Source organism: Nilaparvata lugens, chromosome 2 (assembly GCF_014356525.2).
Source record: "Nilaparvata lugens isolate BPH chromosome 2, ASM1435652v1, whole genome shotgun sequence".
Taxonomy (NCBI): Eukaryota; Metazoa; Arthropoda; class Insecta; order Hemiptera; family Delphacidae; genus Nilaparvata; species Nilaparvata lugens.
The window spans coordinates 72,453,216-72,475,338 of NC_052505.1; the positions used below are offsets into that span (position 1 = coordinate 72,453,216).

At 36.1% G+C, this 22,123-nt stretch overlaps 1 protein-coding gene across 1 annotated transcript in view; it reads left to right on the forward strand.

Annotated features, from left to right (window-relative positions):
* The first annotated feature begins 14,364 nt into the window (after positions 1-14,364).
* Positions 14,365-22,123, forward strand: part of LOC111062864 (organic cation transporter protein) — a 43,210-nt gene continuing 35,451 nt past the window's right edge. Inside the window, exon 1 of the mRNA XM_022350559.2 lies at positions 14,365-14,834. Within this exon, the coding sequence (XP_022206251.2) occupies positions 14,527-14,834 (308 nt within the window). The 5' untranslated portion in view covers positions 14,365-14,526. The remainder of the gene's footprint in view (positions 14,835-22,123) is intronic.

Here is a 22,123-nt window from a genome sequence, read left to right on the forward strand (position 1 = left end):
ATTTCGAACCTGTAAATATTAAACGTTTAAGGGTGGCTGGCCACTTACGTCATGTGTGTACACACATGCTCGTCATGCATGCTGTATTATCAGCTAAAGGCTTCGAACAACATCTTTTGAGGTCAATAACTTCAATTTTTTGTTTATTTTTCTTTCGTTGCTCTATTTGGTGTTGAATTATTTTTGTCACTATTTTTGTAATTTTTCAGTGATTTATACTTATTGTTAATGATTGCTTATTTTATGCTAGAACTTGCTGTCAAACAGCTGTTTTTCGTTCGAAGTTTTGTGAATGTCTTTTTGTTCGAAAACATGTCCGTTTATACATGCTCGATACACTTATCTCCTGTCATTAGTGGCCAACCTTAAAGAACCTTATGAAAAAACTAGGAGCTGCATTCGCTAATGTAAATTTTTCAGGGGTGCCCATTGTGGGGAGGGGGGATTGGTTCATGGACGCATAATGCTTCCTTGAAATTTTTGACGAGGGGGGCTGAAAATCAAATCTTGGGTAGTCCCAAAAAAGGTCAGCAGTGTTTTAAATGATTACTGACGAAATCACTACTTTGTGGAGGGGGTTGTAGAAGCTTAATTTTTCTAAATTTGTAGGGAGTGCGCCCATGAGCTTGGTGGGGGTGGGGGGTTGGTAACCCGGAATTCTCAATTATAAAATGATAACTAGAACTATAAATTGGACCTGTTCGACATCCATTTTTTTTCAATTGTGAAGAGTAATGTCGTGAATTATAAAAGAAATCAACTCTCCATTTTTCAAACTTATAACTCAGTGAGTTATTGCATAGCAGATATAACATTTTTTACTGTTGATTATTTATATTGGTTACCTATATTATAATAACGACGTAGCCCATGTGAATACGAGGAAAGTTCGAAATAGAGGATGATAACTCACATTTGAATCAATATAATAAGAAATACAGCGTTATCTAGGTGTAAGTGCTAATTTTATACAATAGATTATTGGCTTTGTATATTTAGAAGTAGCGCAAATCAAAATAATTAGTTCAATAGATTTTTATAAGATTTACTATATCATAATTCACTAAAATATAAGTATATCAATTGGAGCAATTAATATTACAGGGAAAACACTCTGGATAGTACAAAAATATAATCTTTTATCAAAAATTAGTCTGTTATATTATAAACTAAAGGTACTTTTAGCATATCGTTCTTTTTTACAGGACGGGATTTAGTTTACCAACTTTTATGATAATGATGATAAGTTCTCTCTCAACCGTCGTTTATCGGACAATCTTATGAAAAATTCAGTTTATAATGTTTTTTTCTCGCATGTATAACTTTTGTATAATATTATCTTGTTAACTTATTATGTATAGAAGCGACAATTCACTAATTGTTTTGTTACACATATATTTTTGTGATTTATCAATAAAAGTTTTTTAATAGAAAACTAGTAATGGCTTTTGATGAATTAATTGGTTTAAAAAGATTAATAGAATAATATACTCTAATAATAATATTATTCGCTTATTCAAAATTTACTTAACTAAAATGTGTCTGCGATAGGGTGTCTGTTTTGTTTATTGATTAATTGTCAGTTAATGGATTTGATAATTTAGGATGAGAGCGAGAGCGTTCACTACCTCCGTAAACAAAGCCATAGTGCATTCGTGTGACGTCAGCACATGTAGGGCTCCTACACCAATAAAAACACTAGCTGATATAGATCAGCTGAAATCAACGAATTTTTATTGCTGTAGGAGCCCTACATGTGCTGACGTCACACGAATGCACTATGGCTTTGTTTACGGAGGTAGTGGAGCGTTACGATACAGATGACATAAACTAAAACTTGAAAAAAGGTTTTCAATTTCTTGTATCTCAGTCATCCTCCATGAATGTTTGTCCACCAGAGACATAGCCAATCCAATCACAGGCCTATAAGTTATTGTATTTTATTGTTTATTCAGGAAGGATAGTAGTAGAACTTGGATAACATTTGACCTCGCCCTTAAAAAATTTAAACAAATTGTTCAACTTTTCACCGTTTCCTGACGCTTCGCGGTTTACTGCCATGCTCTTGTCTTCTACCTGTTCGAAACATTTTTTCTTGTATTCATGGACAACGCCTTTCAAAAGTATTATTCATCAATTCCTATTCAGAGAACGAAGGCGTTCAGTCAAAATCATAACAAGCCATCACTCTTCCATTGCAATTCAAACTTATAACAGTCTTGGCACTGTAGGTACTTCACACTTTATTAGAGTTATTCCAAAGTTAACTGCAACAACTCCTACTGGGAAATGCAAACCAGTTTCAATGTATAATGAATGCCATATCATTTCACCATTACTTATGCGTAATGATACTTTCCTTTGCATATTTTATCGCCATAAAAAGCAGTATAACACAATGGATTGGAGAGCTTATGCAGGCGAGTAAGAGCTGTTCACAAGAGCTGTTTGAAGCAGGGTGAATTTGAACATGGAAACAAAGCATTCAACGTTTCTGAACAACCTATCTAAAATGCTCTCAGCATACCGGTATTGGAATCAAAAAAATAGAGTTGATTAACTAACTAACTAGTTGATTAACTAATTAACTAGTTGATTAAATAACTCTTTCACTGGAATATTATTGGTGACATGGCAGAGAAAAGTACCCTCCATTCAATTCATATTTCAAAGTGTAAACTTTCTACTAGATAAATTTGAAAGCTCAATGATTTCACACAAGGAAATCGGTTACTTGCTATGAAACGTTGATCAAGACTGATGGTAAATTATTATTCTGAATAATTATATTAATATGTGAGCTATATTTCAATTCCTTCATTTTATTCGGTTACTTTACCTAGTAGTCTAAAATGTTAATCATTCATGCACATGTACAAACATTTTGGAAACAAAATCACTACACTTATAGGGCTACTTTATTAAAATTAATAAAAACAATAGGCTATAAAAACATGCAGTACCCTTACATATATTATCAACTTGTTTATTTTTGTTTCAACTTGAAAATGACCAAAGTAGGCCGAAACTAGTCTTTGGAATGTTTTAAATAAAAAGGGTACTACATTTTTTATTGAAAATTTAAGAGTATAATTGTGGGAAAGTATCAAACATTTTCTTACTTGTCACTCTTTTAAACCAATCAGCCAAAAATGTAATAATATATTATATTCTAGATATTCCTGATAACATGGAAAATTGTTTCCATTTATTTTCATCATTCATTGTAGGTGCAGCTGTAAAGTGTATGGTAAATAGGAAGCTCCCACCAGCAAAACTTCAGCAACTTCTCTTCATTGTATAATGTTGCCTACATTTACCCAATCTCTACATACATGAACCTTTTCATATGACCGTAATATTTTTTACAAAAAGCATCAATTAAAGTTATTCGTCGTCTGCATTACTGATTCACCTTGACTACAATAAATTTAAGTGAATCTATAAGTGGGCTTATTGAAGTTTCGCCTTGAGATTAGTAGCCTACCGGTACCTGAAATTCCGATTCTGTAATGAGTAATTTCCTATCGAATGCTGGAGTGCCTTATCACGACGCCCAACTCACCAGATAAACCAGTTCAGCCCACGTCACAATTTAACGCCTAATTAATTTCTGATCAGATCGGTAATATCCAAACGTGATGGCTTTCTTCCGGAGCGCTATGCTCAACAATGGTTACTGGACTCGTTAAGATTGGACTACAACAGTTAGACAACCAGAGTCCATCATATTCCATTACTGTAGACTTCACAAGGTCTCATTAACCATATCTCAAGTCTACGACCTACATTCTAAATTATTTTTAACATCTCAAGATTATAATAGTTACATTCATTTAAGATTATGATAGGGATGAATTTTTTATAGTAGAAATCGTTTTAAGGTCACATAGTGTAATTGAACCAAGTGGACAGGCTACTTTATTCAAGTGTGGAATGGAACCTCCTATACTGTTTATGTCCATTTGATTTGAATTCTCTTGAAATACTTATTCAAGGAAAGTACACGTCTTTTCCTCCTCTTTTCTCCTTATTATTCATAATAGGACATGTTTTTCGATCGAGTTGGGTGACTGACCTCTTTGACATGAGATCTATAAGAGGAAAGAATGTATAGTAAGCTACTAATCAATTGAAAGAAACGTGTAGCTGTGAGAGTGTAACTTCATTCATGTATCGATTTGTCATTGATGGTACAAAAAGCGTTGTGTTGCTCCCAAGTTAAGTCTTTATATTTCTGCAAATTCATTCAAGTTTTTGACACTCAGAATTAGAAAATAACCCAAACACTGAAGGTGAAAACGAACCAAAAATAAACTAAAGTGAAAAATACAATATTCAAATAATATTAGGATAATTTTAAACAAACTAAGCTCGGTAACCAAACCATTTCACTGTGGAACATTTATTAGAATGAGACAAAGTTCTAAGTTGTACTGTGTGATTGATTGAATCTAACTTAACATCAAATATATTATAATAACTTGTCTTGTATTAAATTATTCGAGAGAAAAGAATTTATCATCATAAGTTATTGGAATAGGTTTGGAGATGTTGATTTATCATATTATTTTCCTAGCACATATTGCACCTCATCACAATGTAATGAACACCTGAACCAGATATATCTGTTCATAAATCAATGTAATCCAGAAGGACAAAGCTGTTTGTGATAAAGAGTCGATAACCGTGCCATACCTTGACTTTAGGCAATATCTCTCTCTTCCTTGAGTTTTTCGACAAGTTGATCCTGACTGCATGCAATGATGAAGTGCAAGCCAATTTAATGACTTCATCGAGTGGAAAAGCTTCCGCTATCCTGTCTGTTTGGAGTTCCGACCAGGCATCCTGCAGTCTTTCTTAGAAGGAGATGAGTTGATAGGCCTACAACTGGTTAGCACTGGATAAATCATGCTTTTGTTCTTCTTGATCTCAATATCTGTAATGCACTAATACATTTTACTAGAAGTAAAATTTATAGATAGATTCTATTGGATAGTCTACATAATAGACTATTAATAGATTATTTACATTCGATAGTGTTGACTATCTATATCATAGACTTACCATGTTACCGGATGGGCACGTTAGACTATCGATCCCGGCTGAAGTATGTCAGTCTCAAGGCTTAAATGGCAGTCATAAAGCTTAATATATCCAAGCGAGGTGGGATCATCCCGTAAGGGACACCCCACCAACAAAAGCCATACGATTTTACTATCATGGACTTGAGAAGCCTTTCCAAGAAGCTTTTTTATCAATGACCGTCAAAATCGTTAGATAGAGCATTATCATATTGGATCGTTATTTTTTATTCTCTATTGAAAGAAAAATACTGAATTTATCATTCATCAACAGCTATAAAAAATGCAACGAATTAATGCGAAGGTCAAACAATAACATTTTTTTCTCAGTAGGAATGGAAATGATCTGAAAGTGAGAAGTTTATTTTTAAAAGGCTTCCAATCGATTCTACAGCATTGACGAACTACGTGTAAATCATTACCGTATCTCTCCAACTTTATTAGAATGTATCAACATCAATGAAATCGTATGCAACATGAAGTGGTTTATTGATTCGCTGTTTGCACCATGTTCTAAAGTTCAGAGTATTCAAGCTAGGAAGCTTGAATTACATTGAATTTGTCACCGACAATATGAATTTATTTGCCTTATAAAGGCCTAATATCACAGGTAACTCTATACTTCGATTTCCACATCTACTCATTGAGTTATTCTAATATTGAAGTTTCAATTAGCATAATCCAATGATAAACAATAACGAAAAGCAGGCTATTATGTTCCCTGATAGGTGTTACGGATTGCTTCTTGACCAATTAGTTGAGATGGAGAGGTGGTGGCAGCCTTCCAAACAGTACTCATATTAACATAACTCCCTTCACCGGAAATTTAGCAAAAACTATTCTACTCGTACGCAGTCGCCGGTCGCTGCGTTGGGGACGCCCGGTTGATGGAAGGCCTTCACTACAGTGCAACAAAACAACGACACTGACCCGTCTCAGTCGGCAGACAGAAGGTTCTTCAACTGAAGTCCACAAAATAGCATGATTAAAATATCACTTTTCATACAAACTGTTCCGTAACTCCTACACTGATTCTCAGTGCATTTGTAGCAGACCACTAAACTAGCTGCCGATAATAATCTGAATGGATCCAGTTTCATCTGGATTGATTACCATTCTGTAATGTAGTTCGAATAAAATCGACGTGAAAATTGTCTGATGTACTTGAATGAAAATTTCCTAATGTAGAAATAATGAAAGGTGTGTACAATCCTTACAGTGTTGAAGGTCATCTAAAATGCACTTTATTCTATTGGGGAATGTCCGAAAAAAGAGCTTCAGAACAAACTCTGAAAATTTATATCAATTTCCTTCATTAAGCAACTGATTAAAGTAGAGCGTGCACTAGGTCGGTGAAGCGGCGCGGCGCGGAAAATTTTCGACCTGGAATTAAATACATGTGATCAAGTGTACCTCCGTGCATTGGGTCGGGTGAGCCGTGCGGCACGGCGCGGATCTCGAAAAGTTTCTGGACTTTTCGGGGTCGGAGCCACGCCGCACCGCTCTAACGACTTAGTACACAGAGGGTAGGTCGGATTTTTTCCGCGCTCGAGTAACCTCGTGAGAGCTCGGCTGTTTCCGAGCTCTGCTTATTCCGAGCATGGCCAGGCCAGTTCAGTAAACAGCCTGCTGTTCTGTCGTCTTCCAGTTCACATTTTGATCAATTATCGACGATTACGTTATGTTAATGGGATGTACCCATATTTCCTCCTTTTTCCTTGATAGTTTGTTTTCCTTTGCTTCAACCACAACTTCCAAAAATAACATTTTTTCATCTGTGTCATCCATCACTCATGTCTTGCCACTTTATCACAACCTCAAATTAGAACTGACCTCAAATAGAACTCTAACCTCAACAACTATGTCTAACCTCAAATTGCAACTGACAAATCTACGTCCCGACTAACTAGTCCGAAACGGCGCCGTGCCGCAGTGCACGGACCTTCCATTTTCCACTCTCCAGCGAGCCGCGCCGCGCCGTTCCTAGCCTAGTGTACGCTCACCTCAACTGGGAAAAACACTTCATTCAACAAGAATCTAGAGGATTTTCTAATATCAAGACAAGGACATAGAACGTTTATTGAATAATAAACGTTTATTGAATAACTTTGTATTCACAAAGTATTATTCTATTGTTTTAAAAACTAAGACATTTTTGAGTGGAGTATAATATCTGGAAGAGCACATATATTTTCTCAAGCTTTTCTATCATGGATTATCAATTGGGATGGGTAGTTGGCTTTAGACAACCTGACAACGAAAACAGTAATGAGAATTTCTGATCTGCTTATTGTTTATTGTTTTTGAAGGAACGGATCCAAAGGTTCAGAGAACCCCACACGTCAATCGAAGCTTATTGTGTTTCCAAGTAGTATGCTAGTTAGGCCAACCAATACCTGTGTTCTTCACAAGAGCCAGGAGTTTTCCCTATACTAACATCCCATTCATCACCCGGTTGCTTGTTACAATCCAGTGTGATATGCTTGGCAGTCTCTTCAGACTGATTAGTCCTCGTGACCTACGTGAGTTCCACTCCTGGCCTACTTTGAAGGTCCTACCGCTGAGGAAGGGGTGGCCAAGTTGCCTATAGGGCGCCCGGCCACCCTTGACTCAGCCTCTTGACCCACATTTGTGCCTGGAGTTTCACCCATCTCTGGTCTCTTGGGTTTTCTCTTTTTGCCCCTCCGAAACTTCGCAGGGTCAGAAGCCTCACCTATCCCAAGAAGTTTTGCCTAAATGGCCGTCCTTCTTTGATTAGTGGTGAGGTCTGGCTACTCCACCCAAAACTCGATACCTCCGTGAGTTCCTCTCCTGGTCTTTATGTTGTAGATCCTTTCGCTGAGAGAGAAGACGCCAAACTGCCTCCAGGGCGCCCGGCGCCCGGCCACCCTCGACTTAGCCTCTTGCCCTACATTTGTGCCTGGAGTTTCACCCATATCTGGTCTCTTGGGTTTTCTTTTTGCCCCTCCGAAACTCTGCAGGGTAAAAAGCCTCACCTCTCTCAAGAAGTTTTACCTGAATGGCCGTCCTTCTCTGAGAAGTGGTGAGTTTTGGTCCCTCCACCCACAAATTCGTAACCTATGTGAGTTTTTCTCCTTGCTTCTTTATATTCACTCCTGGCTTCTCTATAGGTCCTTCCGCTGAAGGAGGGGTCGCCAAATTGCCTCTAGGGCACCTGGCCACCCTCGACTTAGCCTCTTGACCTACATTTGTGCCTGGAGTTTCACCCATCTCTGGTCTCTTGTGTTTTTCTTTTTGCCCCTCCGAAACTGCCCTGATGGGGCAGATCCCGTGGGTTTGAAGGCAAGGCAACTTCTGGAGTTGCCATGAGGTCCATTTTATTCGCCTCCTACGACAAGCATGGGTAGTGTGGGTGAATTTTGGTTTTCAACACATTCTTGAGTACGATGATCGACTCAAGACATTGGACTGCAGTATCTCTCCCGATAAAATAAATTAACACATATCACGATTAACAATCTCATTTCCTTTAAGAACACGGATTAAATAAACACACAAGTTTTGAGGTGTTTGATATGTTTTGTTGAGGAGACGAATTAAGAGAAATTAAACAAGGGGGGAATTAAACTAGTGGGTTCCCTCTCCCAAAGAAAAGGATTACACAGAGTTTAGTATTGCAAATATAAATAATTCCTCATTCCAGTATGAATGACTCTCAATTATTTTATTCAACTTGAACCTACCCTATCCGATACAAACGTATCCTATTTTCTCAAAATGTAGTCTAGGTGATTAAACTGAACTGAGCACAATAAATTCCAGAATTGAGCCGCGACGGATTGTAGATCTACTGTAACCAGGTGGAGGTCTTTATAATAACTACCCCACACCTGACATCATTTGTAACGGTAGGAGGCAAGGTGGATTTTACTAGAAACCCCTTTTTGTAACAAGGAAAAAAAAATTGCTTTTTAAATCTCTACTCAACTATCAACCTGTTTAAATTATTTGAATCCACGGTTGGGAGCTTTGGATGGATTCGTTCATCCAAATGCCAAGATCTTCACTATTGTTTATAAAACCTGTCTTAGCAACTAAGTAACTTATCACAAGCCAGGAGCGTAAAATAAAAGATTTTGTAGAAATACTACTGACATTAATTAACTAGTTGTATTCAAACATAAAGTTATCGGTCATCTTTGAAACTTAGTTTCATCCAATAATAATCTTCACTGTAAACAATCCGGTTATTTATTCAATTATTTGTTTCAAAATTACATTGAAAATAATTCCAAATAATATTTTTCAAATTAGGACTCTACCGCAATGATTCATAATTAATATTTAGATAAGAATTTGCTAACTCACTCTATAATAAATCTAGGGCCTCGGTCAATTTATCTGGTCAATCTATTTGAGCTTGATAAAATAATTTTGCACTCACCATGGAATAGAAATTTTAACCAATGAATCGGCACTCAAAATCACTCACGTTTACATTTCAACTACTATTTTCCAGACTACATTGTTTTAAATTATAAAAAATAAAAATAAGGATAGTTTCCATCTAAATAGGCCGAAGCCTAATTTAGAGGCCGAGACTTGTTCTGTGACTACATCTCGCGGTGACAACTCGATTAGTACTGTCGCTCTTCCACTCAAATTTTCCAAATTCCAAAAAAAACACGTGGAGCGCCCCGCCTGATCACAGGTTAAAACATCGTGGGGTCGCACTGTTCAAATGCATTTCTAAATACGTTTGCATTAATTTCATTATGAAATCCAAGCCAGCACTATGGAAATGCTAGAAGACTGCAATAATTTGGATGAATAAGAAGCAAGTTAGAAAATCTTTTTCGCCACACTTGGATGTAATGAGCTGGTTTACGTGCGTCATATGGAGGCCGAAAGTGATTGTTTTCCGACCAGGCCGGTAAAACTTTACGGCCCTAGGGCTGTAAAATGACCTTGAATAACAGCTGATCGTGTCCGATCTCACAAAAATCATAGAGATAATCTCATAACGACTGTAATAATCTATATAATTATGTATCGTGAATCGTGGTATCATGTCTATAATATATTTTATGAATTACTGTTTCATAATTTAATATTTATTATTGTGTTTTTGATATCAAACAATAGAATACGATGATATCTCCATAGCCTCAACAATATAATGTTGGCTGCATTGTCCATTGTCAGAAAGGTACGTATCGCAAGTATTTAAAAGTGAAGAATCGAATTTGAAATCAAAGTACAATAATTGTATCAATATTTAAAAGTGAGGTAGAGTAATAATTGTTTCTTTTTTATTATCGAATTCCACTTCTTAATGCAATACAATCAACAATAATGATAGGAAAATACAGCAGAGAACTAAAGTTTAAGGTAAGCCTACTGGTGAAACTCAGCCTTGACTGAAAAATTCCTAGTAATTTTTCCGTAATTCATTATTAAAACTTTTAGATAATTTTTCTTCAATATCAAACCATATAGAGAAAACATTAGGCCCACTCAAGATTGAATCTTCGAATGTTTTCTCTATGATTTAACTATTTTCAGAGCAATATTTTGTTGTGAAAATGCCGGCAAACCGGCTTCAAGTTTGCCGCTATACACTATAAGTAGCCTACATACGTTACCTGACTTAAAGGCCTCTTTGATCAAAAATATGCAATGGCCGAGAGCGTAAAGGCGTAATACATCAGAACTCAAAGCTCAGTGAATTACAAACATGATCTAGGTTCGAACCTCGGTCTGTGACATTTTTTTTGTCGATGAATTTCGACTTTTATTAGCTATTTTTTATATTAGTTACCATAATTTAAATTTCAATCAATTTTTTAGATATATTTTGAGACAAAACTGTGAAATATGCAATTATATTAATTTTTTAATCACATTATTTCAAAATAGTAATGAAAATTCTATTCATCCATCTATCCATGAGATATGCACCAGGCGCAAAGCGCGAGCTATAAAAATTACCAGATATAAAAATAACCAGATATATAAATACAGAAATTGCTCGCTTAATATAATAGGATTATAGAGTTCTTCTTCTTATACTTTGTGTTCCGCTGGAAGGCAGAAGAAGCACTACCCTGTGATGGCGGACAAATGAAAATCAGTGAGTTGAATCAAAGAGAAAATATAGCTGAAGATATCTCATCAATGTTCTTGAATGCATTTGGGTTCCAAATTTAACTGTTTGTTCAAACCGATTATTGTGGATTACTGTCGTCTATTATTATATATTACTGTATTGAACGGGCACAGTATGGGAGACTACCAACATCACATTGCTTCACGAAAAAACAATGAAAATCTTCATTCTGATAAAAACTTCAATTTAAAAGGCTCAACATCGTGAAATATCTTCTTGATATTATGCTATCTCTTCTCTTTAGTTGATAGTTATTATAAGTGACTTTGGCGAAGCAATTGTTTTCGTGGTCACGCTGACAAGCTGTCGATGAGATAAGATAGGAGCCGAACTTATCGGAATTAAATCTATGAGTCTACTTTCATCTGGCCCTGACACATCCAGGTTTCACACCTATATAGAAGGGTTGGTGCATCTGTAGTTTGGTGAAATTTTAGCCTGGTGCTCTGGCTAGCATTACCCTGAATCCGAGGCTTTTTGAGGTTTGTTAGTAATTGAGTAATCCCCTGGCCGCCTCACTGCATCTGTTTACTCCTCTAGACAAGTTGCTTTCACCACAGCTGCGAGCCGTGTCCACCCGGTAGAAAAACAAATAGAAAAGGAAAATAAGCCTTTGGTCTCATAGTTGTTATTGAGAGACCAGGGCTTGAAAGTCAAGAGCTTGGCCAAGGAAGATAAATGACAAGTTAAAAGAAAGAATGACACAAAGCACAGTCAATAGAAAAACTGTCATTCGTAAAAGAGAAAGATCCAGTTGAAGAAGAAGAAGAAGGGAGTGGGAATAAGGGCTCTGGAAGAAGAGGGCCCCCTTTTAGTCGCCTTTTACGACAAGCAGGAGATACTTTGGGTGTATTCTTTTCGTCAACTTGAGTTCTGGGTCTATCGTGTTTGACCCTTCTACAGGTCTTCTGTAGTCAAGGAAAAGATGGGCAGATATGAGGTTCGGAACAGGCAGAGATGCCTAAACCTTTTAGGCATCATCCCCTGAAAGGTAGAAGAAGAAGAAGAAGAGAAGAAGAAGAAGAAGAAGAAGAAGAAGAAGAAGAAGAAGAAGAAGAAGAAGAAGAGAAGAAGAAGAAGAAGAAGAAGAAGAAGAAGAAGAAAAAGGAGGGGAAGAATAATAATAAGAAGAAATCTATGAGTCTAAATTTGCTTCCCGGTGGCTCAAAACTCTCCTAGAGCTGTAGGTCCTCTCATCTCTCAACATCATCAGTTTCATTACCCACACATAAGCCTGTAGCTCATGTCGGCATCATCCTTGGCAAAAAAGTAGCGACTTTGAAAAATAAACCTTTTTGATTGGTCAAGTAGTTTCATCAATATTGGCCGTAGACTTTACCTTCAATTGAAACTCATCATGTACATGAGAAGGAAACTGTATTGAATAACATACCTCGTTGTCTAATTATAGAAGTGACTTGAAACTTAGAAGAGGATGAGTTGTGTTTTTGTAAGGCTGGTTACACAAGTAGAAGAGAAGATTGCAAACACTACAAAGGTTAAAAGTAATACAATTATACGAAAACATTTCAACATTGAATATGTTTTATAATTCAACAATCAATTTCCCAATCGGTACGTAGTACATAGCCTGGAGTCACCATCGTTCCCCCACTTGCTTCCCCCCAGGACAACCCCCCTCCTTAAAGTTCGAAACTGCAATGGTTTCGTGAAAAATTAAAAAGTATATTTATTTATTTATTTATTTATCAATAGGGACCCATTAGTAGAAACCCATTCTGCCTCCTTCACACAATATTTTTTTAAATAATACAATTGCCTCGACTCCAAATCAAGATATCGAGCTGACTTTGATTTCATCCTTTTGAGGATGAATAGATCTACAAATGGCATATATATATATATATATATATATAACATTCTATAGTACTATATCCATTGTTCAGGGAGCTATTCAGAAACAAAGCCATAAAATTTTGGCTTTGAATAAAGTCCAAAAAATGTCTAGGAAATTTTAATATCATTTTATATTTTGCCTAATAATAGTCTACGCTTTCGTTTTTCGAGAAAAATTTTTAGTATAAAATGATTCATCATAAGTAATACTTTTTTAATATCCGATAATTTTGAAGCTCTGCTCAAGACTGTGTGGTTTTTGAGCGTTTTCCTACGTTTTCTAGGCTTGCTCAAGAACTAACTGACAGATCATGTTCAAATTCAATACAGAAGTTCAGCAAGGGTCTAGAAATTTTGTCTTAAGAGGACTTCAATATTTCGTCAAAGATACGCCCAAAATAGGTGTTTTTTAGCGTTTTTCTGCGTTTTCACAGCTTTTACAAGACCAAATTGACAGAAAAGACTGAAAATTCAGTATATGTGTAGCCTACTTTTAAATGACAATTTGAAGCTTCCTGAGATTTCTGCTGGAGAGTTCAAGTGTGCTATCAATGTTTCTGAGAAGAAAGAGAACCCATTGGGGGTGTTCACATAATTAAGTTGTTTGAAAAATTCAATTTCTCATCAATGATTTCCATAACCTCAGATGTAGCTAGCAGAATCCGAGGAGAAGAAATCTGTAGCTCATTGATGCACTGAATAAACTTTTTGTTCATTTCAGATATTCTATCATATTTGTATAACGTCTTCAATCAGATTGACTTTCGAAATACAGTAGTAATCAATAGCTCTATATCTCCTCCATGGAAGATATACTGTACAATGTATACTACTGGCACTGTACTGAAATATTCAGTCACTTACGTTAATAATTACGGTCTGATATCAAGTTCCGTTACATGTTCAATTGCATTGAAACAATATTGGTAAAAAAATATTAGATTGTTATTTTGAAGGAATATTTACTGATTTCATTAGATCCCGCCTTTGATAGCATTACTCATTACTGCATTTTCTCGAACAAGCTTTTTTATCTTCCTCTATGAAGAGTAGTAGGATTAGCTGAACCTTCAAGCTCTGAATCAATGAACTGAGTTGAGAGTTTTTAAAAGGCTTTGAACATTACTTCACACGCTTTCAAATCCTTGTATATAGTTCTTATACAATTTCCATAGTTGTGGACATTTGTGTGGTGATGTGTTGGATTGGATGCTGGTGGATAGGAGGGAGGGAGATGGCGTTTAGTGCGAGGGGGGAGGAGTGGGATCGTTGCAACAAAACTGCGGCGTGCAGCATGTAAGCGCATCAGTAATCAACTCACCGCAGCGACTTTCGTTTGTCGTAGTTCGCTTTGTATTTCGCAGTTCGCTATCGTGCGCCGGAGATCGTTTGATGCCGTCGTACTTGGAGCCTTCTGCGTGTTTCTGTCAAATTGTTGCGTTCAAATAAAACAGAATGGCTCCCCAGGAAACCACACCCGCTCCCATGGAGACAGTTTCCCTGCGCGTGGAAAACCTGCAGGTGCCCGTGGAAAAGAGTGTCGCCGTCGTCAAGGAGGACGAAAAGAAGCCGCCGATGGACTTTGACGACGTGCTGCCGCACCTCGGCGAGTTCGGCATCTACCAGAAACTGCTCTTCCTCATGATGATCCCGTTCGCCTTCTTCGTCGCCTTTGTCTACTTCACACAGATCTTCATCACTCTCGTCCCCGAACAGCACTGGTGCCGTGTGCCCGAGCTCGAGGGACTGCCCGTCGAACTCAGGTCAGTCACATTAATTTTAATTATGTAAAGTGCCAATAAAAGGCAACTATCTATCTACCAATAAACTCCAATATAATCATCAACCATATTTTGCTTATATTCTTGATATGATGTTTCACATGTAACCTAATCGGTATCGAGGGGAAACGTTATGAATGGATTTTATTGATTCCATTCATTTTAGATATCCTTGACATTCAAAATCTGTGTGTCGTTTTGTTTTGGAGTGTATATTGATCAATAATATTGAACGATGACACATAACCTAGGATCGAAGTACCTTAATTGGGACTGTTTTATGAATTAGAATAGAATTCCTTTTTTAAGATGAATCACTTTTTATTTATTGAAATTTGGGCTGTAGTGTAGCCTCTGGTGACTTCCTGAAAGTTGTTGATTTTTTAATAAATGATAATGTGTAATTGAAAATAAAATATTCAATACTGAAATATTCAAGACAATAACCATTGTATGTGTCCAATCATACGATAAATAGTACATTCGGCAGCATTTTTGTGGAAAAATTTCCAAAATGGGATTTGAGAATTTCATTTGAAAAAAAATCAATTCACAATATTGAGTCATTGACTTCTGTTAAACAATAATTTCGTAATAATAGATAATATTGTATGGTAAATTCAATGCATTCAATTAATAATTTATCAGAAGATGAAATTTTAATGTATAAATGAAGGAGGGTTTAAAGTAGGCTACATTTCCCCCTCTACACGTTTTCCTGAATTCCTTTATTATTTTTTTAACTCTTCCAAAGCCAATAAGATGAATTCAGAAGTGGATAACATCAATAGGACTGCCTATATTCACCTTAGTCTCCTGTATCACCTTCTTCTGAACACTTTAGTGCTTGCTACCTGAAATAGAAATTTCCATTGTTACACTGCTAATACAGATCTAATAATAAATTTCGAGCATTAAAATCTAACTTTATTTCGTATTTAATGTTAAATTATTATAGAGATCATCAAACTTATATTGCCAAATGCCAACAGTTCAATTTCAAGATTCATTTCGCAAAGAGGTTTCAAGGGACCAGATAGTGATGTTAATTATCTGACACCTTAATAAGTTCTTAGCTAAAAAATTATGATTACGGAAGGCGGTTTTGAAATTTTTGAACTATGCGGGCACGTATTTTACTAATAGATGAACGCGATTTATTACACACTTGGAAAAATCTTTCTATTCGGCTAACAAACTAGAGTCTTTCGCAATAATATTGTGACCATCATTAATTTTATTTTCCTTCAGGCACGAAGAGTGTGCATGTGTAAGTCTCACAGGCTAATATTAAACGTGGATATCTATTAATCTTTATCAAATTACTGACAAATGGACTATGAAAATCATAAGTGATAAACATATGATAACATTCTAAGCATAGTGAGCACTATTTGGAATGAGTCATTGTTAAGTCTTCCATTTGGAACGCCCTTCCTGATAATGACAAATATTAGCTTGCAGTATTCATTCACTCTCCAACAAAGAAAATTAAAAATACATCAGTGAATGTTCAAAACTTGTTCATGATCTATAAATAAGTGATTTACTGCATTCTTCAGTCATACCCTGATTCAATCCCTCCATTGCCTTGAAAAATCGAAAGCAGTAACGATAAGGAGGATTGGAGTTTTCTTGAAAATACGGAATACTTTTAATATTGAAGGATAAAACTGTGCACAATATTATGGAAAAAAGATCGCAAATATTTTTCCCTCTATGATAAATTTTATGAAGTGCACAAATGAACTAACTCAACACCTATTGTCAGATACACTTGCTGATGAGGTGGGCTAGCTGCTATCATGAGCTTTTCAATTCAGAAGTTTCTATCCTTCAATGTAACTGCATCACATTTTGAAACAAAGAAAACTTGAGGAAGACACAAAAAGGAGAAGGAAGTGAATGTGTGTTGAGCGGAAATATGCAAGAAAATGCCAATTAGTACAGAGACCTATAGTAAATAATTTGCTGGTCGACCTTGACATTCATTCATCATAAGTTCCTCTACAGCTCTACATGATGACACGCATAGATCGCAAGTAGTGATATGACGAGCTGGAGAGCATGCTACAATTTTGCTACCTTGAAATTTTAATCAATTTTTAACAATCCTTCCTGCCATTGACCGAAGTATCAGCCGCTCCAACCTGTTGTGCATTATTATTATTCTCTGTTCTGTTTAAGTTCATGGGTTTTCTAGAGTTTGAGTAATGATTCAAAATGCATCTCAAAAATCAAAATTCATTATACAGGAAACTTGATTTTTACGGATATATCTCACTTGATCCTTGAGATATGCATATTGATACTGGTTGTGAGGTTTCAACTATAGTGTTACATTACACCACTTTCACTGTCATTTGCATTAGTTTAGCACAACGACCCTGAGCTGAACTCGTTTTGAACTTTATTCTTTTGCAAAAACATAATTTTATCATTCGATCATGTAACAGTTCACTGATCATTTGGCTGGAATTGGTTTTTGTATTGTTTTTTCTTATTGTGTCGTTTATATTAAAGCTAATCTGAAGCAGTTCATCCCAAATTTCTGGGATGAACTAGGATTATCTATAATTTCTGGGATGAATTTTTTGGAATAGAAAATTCTAAACTTAACGGACGCAGCAGATTTTCCCACTTCCAAGTTCAGGAGAATAACGGCTTTTGAAATCATAGTTATTTCTAGAGAGATCGAAAAGTCTCGCACATGTAAATAAACCTATTGAACGTATTTATGTGCCCCTGCCCCCCCCCATATTTTTGCCCCTGCTCTGTAGTAATGGTTAATGGAGAGAATTGAAGCTAATGCTAGCTTAACTGGAGATAAAGGTTGAAAGAGCATTGATTCTACAATATGTAAAAGAATATGGAACTTGATGTGTTTTCTTTAAATTTTTGACCGAAGCGAAGCTGAGGTCTTAGTTTCAACTCGATCGGCTTTTGTCTGTTTGTTTGTTTGTACCGCAGTTACAGTCGCACTTATTGTCCGATTTGGATGAAATTTGGTATGCAAGTTCTTTGAAACAAGGCGCAGAAACGTATGTGTAACGATTTTTGGTAAGACCTCCGGTTTTTTTGTAATATTTGAAGAGTCGTAGAATAACCTCAAAAGTATCTTTGAAGATACAGCAACTCATGTTCCTACTTTTTCGCAACCACTGTTACAATGGCATGGTGTCCAAGGCGGTTATCACACTGTGGGACCCAGGTTCATATCTCATTCCGACCAGTTTTTTTTGCAGACGATACTAATTGTTTTATCTTATTCTAATATATAATTATAAAATTATCATTATGACTATATAGAATAACTAGCCGTCAGGCTCGCTTCGCTCGCCATATCTGTCTAGCCAGGGGGCTCCGCCTCCTGGACCCCCGACTGGATCGTCCAAAAATGAGATCAGCGGGCTCGCTTCGCTCGCCTGCATGTAGACCTCAGCGGAACCTCTGTACCGAATTTGAACCTATTATGTCAATTTGATCTCGAAAAACACCTGTTACTTTATCGGCGAATGTTTGGCAAACAAAATCCTTCCACCTCAGCTAAACCTGTGTACTGAATTTTTTTAAATATATTTCCATCAATTATTGAAAAAGGTGAGGAAACGCAGAAAAACTGAGAAAACGCTAATTTTGGGCGTATCTTTGGCGTTATTTCAAATTCCTTCTAACACAACATTATTGCACCCCAGTTGAGCTTCTGTAGTAAATTTGAAAATTTTCTGTTCATTTGTTCTCAATAAAGCTGAGAAAGCGCAAAAAAACGCTTGAAAACGCAGATTTTGGGCGTATCTTTGGCGTTATTTCAAATTCCTTTCAGCACAACATTATTACACCCAGCTGAGCTTCTGTAGTAAATTTGAACATTTTCTGTTCATTTGTTCTCGATAAAGCTGAGAAAACGCTAAAAAACGCAGATTTTGGGCGTATCTTTGGAAATTTTTCCAATTCCGTTCTTATTGCGCCTCTAAAGGGCCAACTGAACACACCTACCAAATTTGAAATGCTATGTGATATTTTTATCATATTATGTTAGGACGATCCAGTCAGGGGTCCAGACTAAACGTCTAGCTAAACAGATATGGCAAGCGAAGCGAGCCTGACGGCTAGTAATATAATATTCCCAGGAATAGCTCTGATTGAAGAAGCAGTACCCAATCAATTTTTCCGCGATAAATCAGGACCTCCTAAATAGGTATTTAGGAGGTACTGGATAAATTGGTACTTAGGAGGTCCTGGATAAATGCATTTCAATCTTCAACTTGGTGCCAACCTAACAGAGTCAACTCAACTTAATGCCAACCTGACACAATTTTTAATTTAGTTTACCAGAACAACTGTTTCGAAGAGGTACTCTCTCTAGATTATAGTTCCATATTAAAATAAATGGTATGGACATTTCAATTATAATTTTAAGATATTGGAATAAGAAGAATATACATGCTAAAAGACGAACTTTAAACCCTTAAAAACCACTTATTATCTATGTTACAGATAACTCAAATATTTTAGTTGTGGACAACTTTTATACAGTAATTATAAAAATTAATCAACTAATAAATCAACAACTATTTTAGTTGTAGAAAATATTTAACATCATAAACCTTTCTTTAATCTCCAACTTCTTTCATTCATATCTATCAGTTATTATTTTAGCTATTTTTTAACTGGATTTTCAGTTTATCAGGTACAATAATTATTGTATTGTATGCATTTTTTGTGGATGTTTGTGTCGCTCTACAGTTTCAAGTCTTTTGTTTTCCTCTTGGTATGAGATCGATTGGAAACCGATTTGTGAGCATTAACATTCTGCATAGGCATAAAAAGCCATAACATTGAATCCACCTTCCATGAAAAACATTATTTATTAGCAACCTCCTGTCATTGTCACCAACAAACCCATCTTATTTATAATCATTTTCCATCTCAGCATCGTCTGTGAGACGATTCATCATCTAAATTGCCTATTACATATTCCATTTTTCCGTCAGTTGACCGATCTCTTATAATTAATTATTAGAAAAGTTGTAATATATGTTTATATTGTGAATATGGAGACGATATAAAGGTACCTCCTTGATAAGTCCGGTGTCCCTGCAAACAGTGTCTCTAGCACTTTCAATGGAGAAATTAATAAATGACATGGCTAAATCTTCACAATATACTGTACTAACTGGCCCTTCTCATTAGATTGAGAGTTGTATTCATGAGCGAGGCCTACTGTTCGCAGAACTACTAGTATGTCTTTTGTTTTTTGTTGATTAACCCTTGTAGATTGTGGGTGGGCTGCCTGCTGCCACAGAGGTTCAATTATCGTAGAAATTTTTAAAAATACCAAATCTAGAACAAGTGGCGATTCTAGCCCTGGCCTAGGTCGGCAGCTTGGATTTTGGAATTTTTCGTCACTACCGTACCTACTGTTTTGGTGAGCAATACCAGCTTAATGACTAATACATCTTGTGATTCAATACTTATAAGTTGTAGGGCATTCTCATCAAAACGAGCAGCAATAAAATGAGAAGTTCATTATTTAAAGCATTACTCAACCTCAACTCGCTTCACCAGCGCCACTACCCCCAGGCATCTCCCCTCTTTTTTGAGTCTACAACCGCTGCATGGGGAACCCTCTCAAAACATAGGCCTATAAAGCCCAATAACAACATAAATAGCAACCCCCATCACCAGAAAAAGTACCGTACCAAGTATTTTAAAGAAACAACTGACCACCAGCTACAAGGATCTCTTGAGAGATTTTTCTCAAACAGCTATTCAATTTTATTTACACCTTTTCTATTTCATGAATTCAACGAACAATGTCGATCAACTTGTAATATGATGTCTGTTTGTTTATCTGACCTTTGTAAGAGACAGACAGACCGTGACTAACTTGCTTCAACGTTCAGTTCCACTTGAACAATGAAAACAGCTACAAAAACGTTGATTATAGTAATAAAGAGTTTTTTCCCAACTACCTGACTTTCAGATAGGTATTTAACTAAGCATCATTATTCAAACAAGATTATGATGCACACTTCATAAGGAAGTCTTTTATTTTATTAGTAAATACGGTACTTTTAGTAAGGCATACTCAATGGGCATTTTCCAGATTGAAGATTAGTGCCTCTTGGAGACTCCAGTCGCGGTTGATGGTTGTTTAAACAAAGAACATAAACCATGAGATCATCAATCTTTAGAAACTTCTATAAAAAACGAGTGATGGGAGGATTCAAACTTCAGATGGTAGGTACTCAATTACCTCATCGTACTTGAAAAATGAGTATGATGTAAATCAATAATGTGTGCCTACGTTATGTTAGCTTTTGTAGATATCCTTCGCCAAACATTGAAAATTGCAGATTACATCATTGAAATTAATTCATAAACGGAGAATTTGTTTGCCAACGAGTACCGTACCGAGTAGGAAGGTATCCTGTGCAATTCAGAGCCTAGTTGTGTGAAAGGTTTTGTAATCCCAGAACGATTAAAACAGAATTATGTTTTCCCTATGACTTTCATCAATTTCTCATTTCAACAGTGAAATAGAATTATTAGAAACAGATTAAAAATCATCAGTTTAATAATAATACATTGAAATAGTTGCTACGTCAAATCAACACATTTGATTTGAACTTAGCCTATGCTATTATAAGCAGGAGTAAAATAGGCTCCAAGAAAGTTTCAAGTTGTTCTTCAAGAAAGTTTCATAATACTGGATAGTGGAATGAAACTGAGCAATCCCCTGTATAGTTGGACTTTTTTGAAACATTAAGCTATAGAGTGAAGATATCGTTAAATTCATATTATTTGTTTCTGATTGAACCGTACCGTATAGTGACAGTAGGCCATCTAGTGTTGTTTCTGTGAATTCGTCAAGAATTAGCGAATTTCCAGTGAAGAAGTAGTGAATTTCTGGAACCACCACTTCTAAAATCATTAAAACATAATCTCTAGATAACACAGACTGTATAACTGTGGTTAGATAACTGGGGCAGGAGCTGATCTGAGAATTTGCCAATTGCCCTGATCAACTCATGAAGAAGGGGAGAACATTCAAGAAGGCAGCATTTGAAACTTTCTCAGACTCTTTACTTTCACACTCTCAATCTCTTAATAATATAATATTCTTCTACTCGAAACAAAAAAGTGCAATTCATTAGGCACGATATATTGTACAGAACTGTACAGAATACCATACTGTGCAGAACTGTTTATACCAATCTACCAAAAGTTCCGTTGTTGGGGCCCCGAGTACATTGAACTTTACTATA